This window comes from Aethalodelphis obliquidens, unplaced genomic scaffold (genome assembly GCF_003676395.1).
Source record: "Aethalodelphis obliquidens isolate GAN/ISIS:26980383/991018 unplaced genomic scaffold, ASM367639v1 scaffold6, whole genome shotgun sequence".
NCBI lineage: Eukaryota > Metazoa > Chordata > Mammalia > Artiodactyla > Delphinidae > Aethalodelphis > Aethalodelphis obliquidens.
The window spans coordinates 51,943,656-51,961,451 of record NW_020837950.1 but is presented as its reverse complement, the minus strand read 5'-3'; the positions used below and the strand labels follow the sequence as shown (position 1 = coordinate 51,961,451).

The following is a 17,796-nucleotide window of genomic DNA, read 5'->3' as shown; positions in this document are numbered from 1 at the left end:
CTGGCACATACCATACATTTGATATATTAGACTTTTAATCCTTAGAACCAAACTAGGAGATAGTTTCCATTAGGCTTCTCATTTCAAACATGAGGAAACTGAGGCACTCAGGTTACACTATATGCCCCTAGCTAGTAAGTGGTGGAGATGGGATGCAAACTGCAAACCCAGTCTGTCTTCAGAGTCCATCCAATCAACCATGACCCTCTACTGCCACATCTCTTCGGACCTACCTCCAACATAAATCTCAAACTGGATCACTTCTTTGCATCTTCACTGCCACCATCCTATGGCATACACATGCATCTCTGCTCAGAGGTCCAATAGGTATCTCAAACTATACATATCAAAATTTTTTTTTGGCTCTCCATTCAGTGAGATAAAACTCACCATGTCAAGCACTGTTCTAAATAATTTTAATGCAGCATCTCCTTCAATCCTTAGAGCAAGTGATGAGACAGGTATTATAATTCTCATTTTATACATGAGGAAACTAAGGAACAGAATTTAAGAAACTTGCCCATGGCCAGTATGTGATGAAGATGGAAGCAAGCAAACCCTTTCTGTCTCCAGCGCCCATGCTCTCACATCCACTGCACTATACGATCCCTTCTCTCCGGGTCTTCCCTGCCGCAGGAATGCACTTCTATCCACATGCCAGGCCATATCTATCCACATGCCAGGAAAGGGTAAAAAATGTTTTTCAGTACGCAAATGTGAAAGACAAGAAGAAAATAGTTGTGTTCCACAAGGGTACAAGGAGAATGATGTTATATTTGGTTAAGGGTGAGGTGCTGGTAAGATCATGTTATACCAGAAGCTTTTGGAATTTCTTTAACAGATGACAGAGAGTAATTACATAAATATCTTCAAATATTTTAAATGTCATATTACAGATAGGTAATAAGTTATTCAGGGAAACCAGAGTGTCTTAGAATTATGTCCATCACATAATGAAGAGGCTGAAGTCAGGGAGGCCAACCACACCTTGTGGCAAAACGCCCTTTGTTTAGGCAAAGCTTAAAATGTAGACAGATGATGGGGATTCTAACCCTCAGAGAGGATGTTCTGTGCGCTCAATTTTACCACACAATTACTAAGTTCAAATGAATGTGTGTTGGGTCTCCCTTAGTAACAGTTTAGAGAATTTCACACAGTGCAAACTGGTAGAGACTTTAGAAATGATTAAATCGAATTTTCACATCTAATAAACAAAGGAATTGAAATCAAGATAAATAATGACCTATAATTTATAAAATGCTTTCCCAACCATGGGGTCATTACATTCTTATAGTAACTAGGTGAAGTACAGTAGTTCCTCAGTACCCACGGGGGATTGGTTCCAGGACGCCCTGAGGATACTAAAATCCACACATGCTCAAGTCTCATATATAAAATGGTGTAGTATTTGCATATAACCTATGCACAACCCCCCCATATACTTTACCTCTCTAGATTACTTATACCTAATACAATGTATGTGCTCTGTAAATAGTTCTAAATATTGGGTTGGCCAAAAGATTCATTTGTGTTTTTCCGTAAGATGGCTCTAGTAGCACTTAGTTGTCTTTTACTTCATTTGAAACAATTTTGTTAGACTGTATTGTGACAGCTTTAAAAAAAAAATTTATCAAAATTGGTGAATTTTTGTGTAGCCATTTTAATATTGAAGATGGGGGAAAAAGCAACATTTTTTGCATATTATGCTTTACTATTTCAAGAAAGATAAAAATGCAACTGACACGCAAAAAAAAGATTTGTTCAGTGTATGGAGAAGGTGCTGTGACCGAGCGAACGTGTCAAAAGTGGTTTGCGAAGTTTTGTCATGGAGATTTCTCGCTGGATGATGCTCCAAGGTCGGGTAGACCAGTTGAAGTTGACAGTGATCGAACTGAGACATTAACTGAGAACAATCAACGTTATACCACAAGGGAAATAGCCGACATACTCAAAATATACAAATCAAGCACTGAAAATCATTTGCACTAGATTGGTTAAGTTCATCGCTTTGATGTTTGGGTTCCCCATAAGTTAAGCGAAAAAAACCTTCCTGACCGTATTTCTTAAATGTAATGAAAACTTTCTGTTTTTAAAACAAACTGTGATGGATAATGAAAAGTGGATATTGTACAATAATGCTGAATGGAGAGATCACGGGATAAGTGAAATGAACCACGACCAACCACACCAAAGGCCGGTCGTCATCCAAAGGTGATGCTGTGTATATGGTGGGATTGGAATGGAGTCCTCTATTATGAGCTCCTTCTGGAAAACTAAACGATTAATTCCAAAAAGTACTGCTCCCAGTTAGACCAACTGAAAGTAGCACTCAACGAAAAGCATCTGAAATTAGTCAACAGAAAACGCACAACCTTCCAAGTGGAAAGTGTTAATGCAAGACCGCATGTTTCCTTGATGACCAGGCAAAACTGTTACAGCTTGCCTGGGAAGTCCTGATTCAGCCGCCATATCCACCAGACATGGCACCTTTGGATTTCCATTTATTTTGGTCTTTACAAAATTCTCTTCATGGAAAAAATTTCAATTATCTGGAAGACTGTAAAAGGCACCTGGACCAGCTCTTTGCTCAAAAAGATAAGTTTTGGGAAGATGGAATTATGAAGTTGCCTGAAAAATGGCAGAAGGTAGTGGAACAAAAGGGTAACTACTTTGTTTAATAAAGTTCTTGTTGAAAATGAAAAATGTGTTTTTCATTTTTACTTAAAAACTGAAGGCACTTTTTGCCAACCCAATACAATGTAAATGCTACATAAATAGTTACTTGTGTGCAATAACTTTGTTTTGCTTTTTGGAACTTTCTCAATTTTTTTCAAATATTTTCCATATGCTGCAGATGTGGAACCAAGGATATGAAGGGCAGATTGGAGGCGGTAAGGCTATTTACAGTCCCATTTTAACAAAGGTATCAGTCCCAGCATTATGAGTGTCTGAAAGGTCCCACGACCATTAAACTGCCATCAAGGGTCTCCCGCCACACAGGAACAAAAATGGAAAAGGAACATAAGATGCTAAGACTTAATATTTCTAAAAGCGGTTGCATAAGTCTTTCTCTATAACATCAGTGAGATTTCCTTACATCCAGTTTACAAGCAGCTTTATGCAGTTCTCTGAAGGCATAGACATTAGAGCTTCATTTACTAACAAAATCATAACATTCTATTTACGGTATAAAAGAAAAAAGAAACATTATTGTTGACAGCAGAATCTGAATTCATTAGGAAATTCATTATTTCCTTTACTTACAAGAATGAAGAAAAATACTAGAAAAAGTAAGCAACTACTATTATTTCCAATTAACACATTATCTTCTTCATGAAGTAATAGACTAACAAATCAATAAGAAAAAGAAAAACCCCAATAGAAAAATGGACATTTAAGCAGTTCCAAAAATATAAAAGGCAATAAATGTTTGTTTTTTGAGAAACAAATGGAATACAGAAAACATTTATAAATAAAGATGAAAGAATAACTGCTATCAGAATTAAAACACCTAGGAGGGAAAGAAGGGAGCTAAAAGAGAAAACATAGAGGAGTAGAATTCCACTGGTGTCTTTAAATTGGGGTAATTGACGTAAACATTAGAAGATGATAACACCAGTTTAAAAGAAAGGGGGTGGGGGGAGCTAAACTGAGATGGATAGACATACTGAAGGTCAGGAAAGTTTGAAAACAGTTCATTATGTGCCTCACTTAAACCAATAGATTTTTTTTCCCTGTTATGTTGTACATATAATGAGTTTTCTGAGTACATGTATTTTTAAATTCAGGCATGAAAGAATATCATCCTTCTTGTTTTCATTAGGAGAGTAACCTTTTGTTAATAAAAACAGGTTTCCTCATCCTAATTTATTGTGTAAGAAGTGCACATTTACACAGTAAATGTATATTTACACATTATTGACAAAAACGTCTCTTAAGGACACTTTTGGAGTGAGATGAATGTGAGGGGTCAAACATTACCTAAGGCACAATGAACTTGGTATTAGACCACAAGGATGCCATATATTCCTTAGGAACAGAAGATTTATCTTAGATTCACTGTCTTGTAAAATTCTATTTCTCTGTGTTTGTGTATGCGTGTGTTTGAAGAAGGCACAGTAATTATTTAAAAATAGTTAATCTTCCTTGATATCCAGAAATATCTTGTTCTGCTATCATTTAAAATAATTCTCAAGTCTTAGTGCCTTTTGGAAAATGTAAGCATGTTTCTAATAAGTTAGTTAGAAACATGGGTGCTCCTTTACGTGGAATATTATCAGAAGCTTAGGTTTTATTTACTAATGAATTTCTATTTCAGCAAGTATATATTTATTACCTGCCATATCCCAGCAGATTTCCATGGGTTATGAGAAATTTAAAACAATAAGAGAGGGTTATAGCTCCAGGTCTTTTATTGTGATACTTTGCTCCTATACCCTTTCATGTAAATTGATGTTGTTAGATTAAATGATTGCTAAGAATCTTCTGGCTCTGAAATCTTAACGATATTCATCTAAAAAACTGTTAGTGAAGAATACTGCAGTGAATTAAAGACAGTCACAGATGCTTTGCTATTTTCCCCATCAAGGGATACTGCTGATTTCTCATCTCTAGAGTCAGGGATGCCCTGTAACTGCTTAGCCTACTGGAGGTGGGGAAAGTGTTGCTGTGCAGATCCAGGTCTAAGGCTTAAGAATGCCCGACGGTTTCCACTTTTATGCTTCTTGATGACCCTGAGTTTCCATATAAGAAATATGGTTACTCTGTTAGGGATAACACATGGAGACACCAGCCCTGGGGCTACTTGGAGAGAGAGGGACACACTATCATCATAACCTACTAGCTGACCTCAGACGTCTCCAGCCCCAGCTGCCATCTGATTATAACCACATGAGACCCCAAGTGAGGGCAGCCGCAAACTGCCCAGCTGAGCCCAGTCAAGCCACGGAACCATGAGAGATATTAAAAGCTACTAAGCTTTTCATTTAAGCTTTTAATTTAATTTTAATTTGAGTTACCAAGTTCCAGAATTGTTTGATATACAGCGATAACTGAAACAGATATATCTCAGCATTACAATAGTTATAATTACATTATTTATCCCACAAATGATACATTTCAGAACATACATAATAAAGTAGCTATATAAACATATACAGGCACATATACAGGCAGTTCTGCTATAATCTAACACATGCAGTGCTAAAAAAAGTCACCAAACTGAAAAAATCTTGCAATATAAACTACAAGGCCTATGGGAAACATGGAGTTAGGCAGACATCACTCAGAAACTCTGTCAGTGACACATAAAAAATAAAGCTAGGGGCTTCCCTGGTGGCGCAGTGGTTGAGAGTCCACCTGCCGACGCAGGGGACACGGGTTCGTGCCCCGGTCCGGGAAGATCCCACATGCCGCAGAGCAGCTAAGCCCGTGAGCCATGGCCGCTGAGCCTGCGCGTCCGGAGCCTGTGCTCCGCAACGGGAGAGGCCACAGCAGTGAGAGTCCCGCGTACCGCAATCAATCAATCAATCAATAAAAATAAAGCTAGGAACCGAATTAATATGACAGCACAGTTTTAAACACGTTAAACAATTGAAAAATACAGAAAGATTACAATAAAAATGGCACTTTACCTTGAGAAAGACCTGAAGTTTGTGGAGTGGGTGTCAGAGGAGTCGCAGCTGTAAGTTATTGTGAATTGGCCCTCATCACCAAAGGGCAGCTAAGGCACACCCTGACTGCAAGAAAGTTAAACATTCCCCGAATTAAAAAAAAATCTAAAGTTACAATTTCCCCAAACCCATCTCAACCATTGTATATTTCAATTTCAGCTCATAATAAACTTCACCTGTATGATATATGGTCCAGTAAAAAGATTAAAATACTTTCCCATCTATCATTAAAAATAACTTTCATTTTATCAAAATTACTCAGATATTTGCCATAATTTTCAGAAATACTATTTCCCACCCCCAAGAAATAGCTAAAAGGAAATGCCTTATTGTAAATCAACAAAATTAAGTAATAACAAATCTCTTCACAAAAATGCAAGTGTTGTTTTAAGATTTTATTATTTTAAAATCCCTTCTTTTTAAAGATGCTAAATAAAAATTTAAACTGAGACCAGTTTTGGGTCAAGATTTTACATATGTGAGGAGATGTCCTCCTATTTTTCCTGTTAAGAGCATTTACGTAAAACTAGTTAGCATATCATGGGGAAGGCAGATACTGTGGGAATAGGAGAAAAAGAGATAAGCTTTGTTAGAGAAGCCTCTTGGCATGTATAGTCCTGTTTTTAAAGATCTCTACTTTATATTTGAAGTCCAGGAAAGTTAAAAATGCATGTTTTATGTAGACTTTTGAGAAATCCTCTTAAAAGGTATTCTGCTCCAGTATGGCTTGCTAAGGGCAAAGAAAGGATGCTTAAGTGTTTGATCAGTTTCACTTGTCTCAGTATTTAAGTATTAGTATTTCAATGTAGATATTTCCAGTTTTTTAAAGTGCTTTCCTCAAAATCCTTCCAGATTGCATATGTTGCTATATTACAATTGTTTATAAAAGAAGTAAAACTTCAATCCTAACTAAATTTGAGATTCAAATAAGTTCCCAGTAAGAGGAACTAATTGAAAAAGATATTAAAATACATTATGTCGAGCAGGAATCCCTGATACGTTACACAATTCTAGTCCCTCAAGCAATGGAAGACTTAGCTTGTTTAACAAACCTACTGAAGAGGCAATAACAAGTTTTTGATGAAGATCAAAATTAAAAGGGGCTGCTCCCCACTTCTCAACGCTGGAATGCTGCAAAAAGAGACACAGATAACTCACAGTGATAAGAGGTGTTTGTTTTGTTCTGTATTTAATTTAAATGATTTCAACTAAGAGAACAAAACTAGTTACTTGGTCAACTTTGTCTCAGTAACTAAACTTAAGAGAAAAGTGTTTCATTTCTTTTAAAGTTAACATGTTTACGAGTCATTATTTTTGGATAGACACACTTACCTGAAGTTAAACTTCAAGCAGCTAATATCGGCACGTGAGAAAATTTTCAGCCAGGCAGGACAGAGCAGAGAACTGCACGATCCATCCCCACCTGTTTCCCTTTGGAAACAAACTTCACAAGCACGTACACTGGTAGAGGCCCCATAACCTCGCGGTAGCACGTTACTCAAATCAGCCACACAAGATCTAAGAACCTGGTGAGACTCAGCGCGCAAAAGCCTAATAAGCAAAACCCATCCGCGAGGGACTGGCTTTGATCCCACACCTGGAAGACAGATTCTAACTAACTTGATAACAAGATGCCCAAGCGCCACAGCGATCCTGTAATGCGCCTTTAAGAATATTTTAAGGATTTCTAATTAGATAGGAAGTTAACAAATATACATACAAAAATAACCTCAGCATACAAAAACTTTCAGGACAATGTTCTCAACCCCAAATACTCCAGGGAAGCATTTCCTCTTGGTCTAAATAAACTTATTTAAATAAGAGAGGAAAAGCTAGTTAAATAAAATGAGTGTCAGTTGCAGGACTCCTTCTTTTCGAACCGCGAGAAACTTGCCCTGACCGTGCGCGCCGCCTCTGGAGTCAACATTCCAAGTCGCCGAGGACCGCCCGGTCCCTGCTGGTTCCCTCGGGCTGCGAGCGTCTGCGGGGTCCTCCTTCCCGGGTCCTCGGCCTCCGCGGCTGCTCGCCGCGGCCCCGCCGTTCGGGCGGCTCTTGGGGGCGACGCGAGAGCGGCCCTACCCCTGGCGCTCCCTGGTTCCCTCCGCTGCGGCCGGTGGGCGCCTCTCCCGTCCGGGAGCGCAGGCGCGCCGCGGATCTCGTGCGCTCGCTCCGACGCGCTCCGTGGCCTCAGGACCCGCCCGGCCGCGCCGCCGCCGTCGCCGCCCTCAGGCCGCCTCCCTGCTCCCGGCCCGCGCGCGCTGGCCCACCTGGGGAAGGGGAGGAGGAGGGGGCGGGAGTCGGGAGCCGGAGGCGCCTCCATCCACCTGCCTCGCACCCGGGTCGGCCCCACCGGTGGGCCTGCCCTCGGCCTGGGCGTGGCGTCCCGGGCGTCCCACTCTGGTCGGCCGGATCCGGGCAGGTTGCGGGCAAGTTGGTGGCGGTCGCTAAGGAACAACCCAGTCTCGCCGCCTGGGAAGTGGGTGCGAGTGTCTGAGGCGACGACGGAGGGCGGGTTTCGGAGCGCTCCAAAGTTGATTATAGTCACACACAAGGACATCTACTCTCAGCTTCTTAGCACAGTGCGTGGGAATAGTCACCGTTACTCCAACGCTTCATGTAATGATAATAATTATTAGCACAGTATTACACTGTCATTTGGCCTCGGCATAATTTGCCCTTAATCACTGCCACCTGTCCGCTCTCACTGCCTTCCTGGAGTTTCTTTTCTTTCCTCATGCATACCCTCTGGACTGCCTGAGAGCTCTGCCAGCAATGGGACTGAGATTATGAGACTAGATCTACATATTCAGCTCAGCGCCGCTATCACATAGTAGGCTCAAAGCTGGTTTCCTTGAACGAATGGATAAACCACTGGTGAGAGTCTTTCTATAAATGAGGCTCTTCCCTCCATTCTCCAGTTTCCCGAAGAGTCAGGTGTTCTAGGCTCTGGAAGACAAGTGGAAGGACTGCAAGTGAAAGAACATTTTTGGATCTAAGACATGAGGTTTGGCTGCCCCAAACTGGTGTTTTATTAAGGTATTCTTTCTTTTTTTTAATGCTCATTTTGATTCCAAATAACTCAGAAGGTATAAATATTTTAATAAATAGGAATCAATCTATGGTCATGCTTTCTTTTGATATTTGTAGGTTTGCTACTTAGCACTACCTTCCTTTTATGGAAACAGTACCTGGATTTTGCTTGGAAATAAGGAATCGTCCCCCACTCTCTGCACATGTGCTTCAAGTGATGCCAACTCCTGCTGTGACTCCAATGTGCATGACCCTGACCTGTTCAGTGGAAATATCTTGCTTTCCTGGTAATGGGGATTATTTCAGAGTTATTCATCTACTCCAAGTCAGGGCAATTAGATACAAAAACTTAGTTCTGGAACTTTGTGAACCCTATAAGTTAGAGTCACACAGAGATGTTTAAATCTTAGCCACTGCAGGTCTGTTACGCTAACGTTAGGGCACCAGGAGGGAAAAAAACTTGGGACCCTGTAACATGGATGCTGATATGTAGATGGTTGCTCCCGAGGATACTGGCTTTGTAAACCACCTGGACCCTCAGATCTTGGAAAGGTGCCCACCACCACCTGTTTCTAAATAAGAGCTAGCACTTCTGTACTGGAAAATGCTGCAGAGTTTTTCCTCAAGTGAACATGTATCCACCTCAGAAGTTTCACCCACCTACTCTTTTGGCTGTTAGGCCCTTATCTAGGAATAGGTCCCACCATAACCTGATGGGGGACATGTTGCACTTGATATGAGAGGAAAGAGGAATTGAAAGGATCAGAACCTACAGGCAGAAGCCAGGTGAGTTTACCTGGTAGGAAGCTCTGCGGGTGCTCGATCAGGGTGGCCAAAACATTTAAGTCTGCTGGGGTGAATTTGAGGCCAGAACACCCACCAATAGATTGTGTTCCACCAGAGGGCCAGACAAAGCACTATTCAATGAAGGCCATCAGGAATGTACTGGTGAGAGGGACACTCAGCATCGCTAAGATGTTTATTGGAGATTCTCCTCTACAGACATGAGTTAAGAGCGGGAGAGGTGAACACAGAGCTGGGCTCATTGATATCCATGAAGACGATGGCCTGGCCAGGAGGCCAGGAGGTGGTATTTAATCACCAGAGGGCAGGAAGCTACAATTACCATAAAGACCCCCAAGGTCAGAGGGGCAGTCAAGAGGGGTTGACACACAGGAAGTTGAAACTGTGAATAGAACATGGTTCTTTTTTGGCCGCGTGGCATGCGGGATCTTAGTTCCCCAACCAGGGATCAAACCTGTGCTCCCTGCAGTGGAAGCACGGAGTCTCAACCACTGGACCACCAGGGAGGTCCCAAGAACATGGTTCTTAAGAAAAGAAAATATCAACAGCCAGTATAGTGCTAAGTAACATCTACAACCAGAAAAAAGTAATAATAACTGAAAGAAGTCACTTAGATAAAAAGACATGATCCTAAATCTATTTCTCCGGAAGCTAACAGCTCAGAAACACTGTTATGGGTTTTCTTCTGGCACTCAGACCCAGGTCTCTGGATTCCCCACAGACTTGGAGGCCTGAACTTGGCGAGGGTCCGTATTTAGAAGGGTGTGGAGGAACAGGGCATTCTTCAAAACCATTGTAGCCAGCATGCCCTCTAGTTCAATTAGATACAAAGAAGCCTCATGAACTGAGCAGCACCCCCTAGCTTGGCTCATTTGTTCAGTTACCTCAATGAGAATATTACCATCACTCAGTAGGACTTATCTTACAAACTCTTAAACTCTGGTTGAGTCAAACTATTAGATAAGAAAATGCGACCTCTGCTACTAGTAGAAAATCATCCATGACTATCAGAATTTCAAAAGTGGGAAGAATTCCCAATTTTGTCAAAACTTTGAAGAATGAATTCTAGTTTTGAGACTTAATTTCCGAGAAGATGCATAAAATTTCTTGGAAAAAAATTAACCTATTCATACCATTTATCACCATCTCTAGTCTCATCTAGACAGCATAAACTTCAAACAGAAACTTGACTTCCTGCAACATGCTGACTATTGCAACTTTGTTGAAAAAATAAAAGATATAGAATGAGGGGAGGAAGAAAAATCTGTTCAAAAACAGATGGTATAGGCAAGATGATGTCCTGCATATACAGCACCCTAGATGTTCAGTTTGCTTTTTGTATAACTTCCCTGAACTTTGCAATTTTAGACAAGAATTATAAAGACCCCCAATGCTACATATTATATTGTTTCATTCACGTGGTCTTCTGGAAAAGGCAGAATTGTAGGAAAAGGAAATATATCAGGGCTTTCCAAGAGATGGGGGAAAGGGAATATTTCTATGCAAAGGGACATCAAAATGTAATTTGTAGGGTTATGGGACTATCCCATTATATTACTGTGTAGATGTGTCACTATTCTTTAGTCAAAACCCATAGAACTATACACTATAAACAGTGACTTACTGTATTCAAATTGAAAAAAAAATAATCAGGATGTAGGGAAGGCAGGATGGAATGCAGATTGTGACAAATCTAACCCTATTGCAAATATATGACATAAGCCCACAGAAGTGGGTGGGGAAGAAATGAGCTAAACTACGCAACTCTGGAAAAGTTTTCTCAGATCTTATAAGGCTAAAATCATAAAGAACTGTGAACGAAAATTGTACTCTAGTTGGAAAATTTGTCACAGGGCTACCATTTAGCAATTCTGATTCTACTTTATATGTATAGTATGTTTCAATTAATAGGTAAAAAATATTATAGATGAGAGCCAGATTTCTCTTTTACAATAAGGTACCATAAAATAAGCAAGTTGGGAGTGCTGGAATAGACACGAATGTTCTGGATTAGAATCAGACATATCAATATGAATGTATGTTTATTTTTAATACATACAGAGATAGGTATACGTTTAAATATATGTGTGTATGCGAGCTAGTATACATATATATGGTGTCTAGCTCTGTTGACTGAGAGGGTCTAGAAGCAGTGATACCCCAGTGGTAAGGACACATACACATACCCAGATATTTCTTTCAAAATACCATTATTGAATAAAAAGAACCAGAGATCTTTGGGAAAATTGCTGATTCTAGTGCTGTTGGCAGGGGAAATAAAAGATATGCCTGAAACATCTTGTAGTGCCAGCAAGTACAGAAAGTACTGAAAGAAAGAAAGAAAAGAAGGATAGAAGGAAGGCAGGAAGAGAGGGAGGGAGACAGGGACAGTGGGAAAAGAGAAGGGAGGACACAAAGGGGTAGGTAGGGCAAAAGGACAACGGAGCCTACTGGGAGAGCCTCCAATGGCTAAACCGGAAACAATGTGAGGAAAAGAATAACAATAGTATTGGATAATGACAAAAAATAAAATAAACGTCCATGAGTCCCTACTAATATAAATGATTAAATAAATAAATAAGGGAGAAGAGATAAATCATCCTCACAGAAGAATTCTAATCAATAAATATAGAACAAATAAGGGAGCTAGAAAAGCATCATTAGGACACCACAGTAATAATGGCTAAATGCAAGATCCAGTGATGAATGCTCAAATTAGTATGAAAATATTTCAGAAGCAAGATACATGCATAGCCTCACAGTATATTCCACAATATGAGGGTGTAATATCTTTCAAACTTTTAAATTTCTTCCAGCTATAATCATTCCAGCAGTCTTCAAATATCTTATCATTGGGGCAATATTTGTTTCATAAAACTTTCAAAATAGTTTATTACATTAAACACATATAAACTGGAGTTATGTACAATAGTCTGTTTATGGCAAAGATATGTAGCCACAAAGCATCACTTGTATATTTAGTGCACCACTGGTGACACAAAATCTCAGAATAATTTAGTGCTATGTGATTTCTCTTGCTCCCGGCTTTTTTTTCTTTTTTTGCGGTACACGGGCCTCTTACTGTCGTGGCCTCTTCCATTGCGGAGCACAGGCTCCGCAGCCATGGCTCAAGGGCCCAGCTGCTCCACAGCATGTGGGATCTTCCCGGACCGGAGCACGAACCCGTGTCCCCTGCATCGGCAGGCGGACTCTCAACCACTGCGCCACCAGGGAAGCCCCACTCCTGGCTTTTAAACTTGCTGTCAACAATAGCTTCCCATAAAAAGTATGCTAGTACTTACTATCTATCCTCGGAAAAAGATGTATAATGAAGATGAAGGAAATGTTCTCACAAAGTTAGCCTATGGTCTGCAAAAAATACTATAATAATTATAGAATCAGGTTTTCTTTGAACAAGATTTTGGTACAGAAGAAAAGCACTTTATTTCTCGGCTTCCAATATAGGCAAAAAAATTTTCCATCACCTGATAAAATTCTTATTAAAATAATAAAGATTTAAAATCTGAATATAGAATATTCCTAACAATATTTCAAAGTATTCTTTTCACTGCTTAAATGTTGGCTTATAAAACAAATATGAAGAATACAAATAATTCTAGAGTTATTACAGTACCGAAAGTCAAAAGTAAACAGATGGGGGGATAATTATTTTTTAAAAGAATCATGGAATTTTTTACACAAACAATGCCAATTATTTGTAAGTACACAGGACAGGTTAAAGAATCAACATAGTTATGGTAGATTTTCCAAATACCCTTTTTAAAGTGCTAATCAATCTATGTGACCTCTTTATCAGACATAGGACACTTTTTACAGTGTATCTACTTCTAGTTATCGTAATAGCTTCAAAACAAATCTCCAATGAGTATGCTATCCAAAAGCAAGAAGTATAGTAAAAGAAAAATAAGAAAGGCAAAAGGTACTTAATTTACAGTTCCAAATAAATTATCATAGAATCTATTAATTTCTGATCTTTGACTGTATATGGAATTCGAGAATATAATTTAAACTTTTCCCCCAGAGAAAATAAATGAATTTATCAATGCTGTTACATTATCTGATAAAAATATTACTCTTGATACATTTAGAACAGCTAGAGTGTGAAACAATTTTATTATGTTTACTCAGCCACATTGTATGCTACATTAGGCATTTACTGAGGGTACATTTTTTAATGTATTTTCTACCTTGTCATTAATTTTTCTAATTCCAATAACCATTGGAGTTTGCTCTTGATCATAGTTTAATATGTCAATACCCTGCTTTTGTCAAATAAATATACCCTTTTGTTATTTAACTACTGTAATATTTCCTTTGGTTAACAAAAACACTGTCCAAGGTACTCCTATCCTAGTAGATATAATAAAAATGAAACAGCCACAAAAAGATTTATGCACTCTTGAGTATGCCCCTTATCTTATTAGATGGAGAAGAATTACAGTGCTCTGTCATGACACATTCATCCCCCTAGAATCAGTCTTTAGTGATTCCCAGGGCTTGATCCACTGAAAATCTGTTTTAACATATTGTCACTGTTTATCAATGGACTGATGTCTGAAATATAATTCATGATCTTAGTGGCCCTGGGGAAACTTCAGTTGGATTTGATTATGAATAGAATTCCGTAACTATAGGCTTCAACCTTCTGTTTATATTATTTATTCAAATGTTGTATCTATACACATCTTCCAATGACAGATTTCATTTTCAAGTTTATGCTATATGTGTCTGAACTTCTCTAAATGTTTATTTCTCCTTGTGTATATAATTTTATATGGTAGATAATGAACTTCTTATTAATGAACTTTGTGTTAAGTACTTTAGAAATGAGAATGGCTTTTCAGAATCAGTAATAATAATAATCAGTAGAACAAAAAAATCAAAAATAAATAGAATATCTGCCATATAAATTCACAGACATACTCTCCTGTGGTTTAATTAGAGAATCATAGTTTACTATTTTATCAAAAAGTGACAAAGCAAAAATTAAATGTTTCTAAGAAGCAGAAGAAAGATTGTGATGCTGCAGTTTTGTCTCCAAGACAATTTTGGGGTAAAGTTTGTTTCTTGATGCTTTGAAGTTTAGGGTTATGGAGGTCCTTTGAATTTCTCCTTTGTTCATGCTAAGGGTCACATGTAATGAAAGGTTAATAATGTGAATGCTGAAAGACTTATTTATTCCAAAATTTAAATAAAGTATATTTCATTTCTAGAAAAGCATGCTGTGATTCATATTTATCTGTGATTCAAAACCTATCTTTGGACAAGAAAATATAAAACTGTTTTATAAACAAGGAAGAGTATAATAGTGTATAGGATCCATTTATTTGATTTAAAGAATGTTATATACCATTAACCTAATTTGATAATGCATGGCTCAAAAAATGGTATTTGTAAACACAGAGAAAAAGATATAGAGGTTTGGAATTTTTGCTGGATCAATAAATTCAGTTTAATTATTTTTACCAGCTTTGTAACAGAAAGGAAATTATTAATTACCTGTAGTCCAGTTAGCTATTTATTGTCCTCATTTAAAACATAGTGAAACACAAAAATGCATAAATTAACAAACTTGCTAAATATATGAAGTATATAAATTAAAAGACTTCAATTATTCTGATTTAAAGAGATTATGAAAAGAAATTATACATAATCCAAAATTTTTAACAGAAAAAACCTAAATACAATGCTTTTATATTCTGGAAATTTGGCTTCTTAATTGTTTAGAACAAACAGGAGATCATTTTTCTTATTTAATTATTGAATCCTTTCTCAAATGAATAAATAAAATGTAACTAAATTTATTTCAAGTTTAGGTAACTTTTATTGTTTTTATGAGATAAAAGTAATCCATAATCTTATTAGAAATACTGAATTATACATCATAATATGTGATACTTATAGAACTATATTAGAAATATTTCTAATAATATTAGAAACATTGAACATACCATTATAGGGAGTATCCTATGAACATTTTGATGTGATTCATTCAGATATTTTTCCTATTTGTACACATTTTTTAAAATATAATTGAATGGTGCTATACTATATAATATATATATACTATATATACTATATATATATGTATATATATGTATATATATATGTATATATACTATATAATATTGGTTATTTCCAATATTTTGCCATCATAAAATGTAATAAACAAAATGGCATACTTATGTATACAAATTTTTTCATATTTTTGATTATTTCCTTTGGATAGATTCCTAGGATTAGAATGGTGGCATTAAAGGAGATGACTACTTTAAAATGTTTGCTAAATAATTTAAAACTTGTTTTTGAGGTTAGTTCAACCAATTAATATTCATAGAACGTTCATTTTACTTGTCCATACCATCTATGAATGTGATGACTTTAAATCTTAGAACATTTTATGGGTGAAAAATGCTATTTAACTTGTGTTTCTCTGAATATTATTGAAGATTAAAAATAATTAGTTTGTATTTTGTTTTCTATGGATTGCTTGTACATTAGTTTGTTTTATTCCTTTTGAGATTTTTCTTACAAATTTCACAAGTATTCTACATATTTTTATTATCAACCAATATTTTGCTATATTTTATTCTATTGATTTTATCTTAATATTGTTACTATTATTCTTATGTGCATTTGAATAAAGTAACAATTTTACCTTTTTAATGCTTTTTTGTAATTCATTTAAAGTTTATTATATGTACCCCATCCAAATGTTCCCTTATAATGTATACTGGTGCTCCTTAATTTTTTATTTCATGTTGCTTTTATCTATTTTGAATTAATTTTGATAGGTGATGGGAGATGAGACACTTTCCTGTTTGTATATTTCACCCCCCAAAATGCCAATGATCTACATATAATTTATTGAAAATGCCACTCCTTTTCTACTGGCTTGTGATATTTCCTTTATCATATGTGAAATGTTTATACATATTAGGGTCTGCTTCTGATTTGTCTGATATGAGTGTCTTTTCATGCATCCCTACAGCATTGTTTCACTTACCATGCCTTATAACAAGCTTGACTATCATATAGTAAAAAAAAACTTTCCTATTTCATTTTTTTCAAAACAATTTTCATTTATTTTGCCTATTGTTTTTCCTGAAGAATGTTCATATTTTTCATAATTATTCAAGTTCTAAAATAACCACTGTAATTTCTATTAGAATTCTATTAAATCTATATATTATTTAGATATTGTAAATTTATATGAACTCAACATAGGAGCACCTCCATATAGGAGCAAATGATAACAGATATAAAAGGAGAAACTGACAATAACACAATAATAGTGGGGGACTTAAACACCACATTTACATCACTGGACAGATTGTCCATACAGAAAATCACTAAGGAAAAACAGACCTTAAATGGCAAGTTAGACCAGATGGACTTAATTGATATTTATAGAGCATTCCCTCCAAAAGCATCAGAATACACATTCTTTTAAAGCACACATAGAACATTCTCCAGGATAGATCACATGCTGGGCCACAAAGTGAGCCTTGGTAAATTTAAGAAAATTGAAATCACATCAAGCATATTTTCTGATGCAAAAAACACAAACAGGTAGAGGCAAAACAATGTGCTTCTAAGCAACCAAGGAATCACTGAAAATCAAAGAGGAAATAAAAAAATACCTAGAGACAAATGAAAATGAAAACACTATGATCCAAAACCTACGGGATACAGCAAAGGCGGTTCTAAGAGGGAAGTCTGTAGCAATACAATCTTACCTCAGGAAACAAGAAAATCTCAAGTAAACAACCTAACCTTACACCTTACACCTAAAGCAACCAAAGAGAGAAGAACAAATAAAACCCTAGTAGAAGGAAAGAAATCATAAAGATTTAAAATAAGAAATAAATGAAATAGAAGTGAAGAAAACAATAGAAGAGATCAATGAAACTAAAAGTTGGTTCTTTGAAAAGATAAACAAACTTAATAAACATTTAGTCAGACTCATGAAGAAAAATGGGAGAGGGCCTAAATCAATAAAATTAGAAATAAAAAAGGAGAAGTTAAAACCAACACCACAGAAATACAAAGGACCATAAGAGACTAAGCAACTACATGCCAATAAAATAGACAACCTAGAAGAAATGGACAAATTCTTAGAAAGGTATAATCTCCCAAGACTGAACCAGAAAGAAATAGAAAATATAAGTAGAACAATCACCAGTACTGAAAGTGAAACTGTAATTTAAAAACTCCCAACATACAAAAGTCCAGGACAAGATGGCTTCACAGGCAAACTCTATCAAAC

The 17,796-nt window shown here is 37.0% G+C and overlaps 1 protein-coding gene across 1 annotated transcript; it reads right to left on the bottom strand.

The window, feature by feature from the left end:
* Positions 1-448: 448 nt before the first annotated feature.
* Positions 449-8,229, bottom strand: LOC113619268 (translation initiation factor IF-2-like). The gene is made up of 3 exons (XM_027104043.1): positions 7,005-8,229; positions 5,634-5,738; positions 449-668 (listed from the first exon to the last, which is right to left on the bottom strand). Exon 1 carries the CDS (start codon positions 8,227-8,229, stop codon positions 7,525-7,527), a length of 705 nt encoding a protein of 234 aa, XP_026959844.1. The 3' UTR covers positions 449-668; positions 5,634-5,738; positions 7,005-7,524.
* Positions 8,230-17,796: the final 9,567 nt, after the last annotated feature.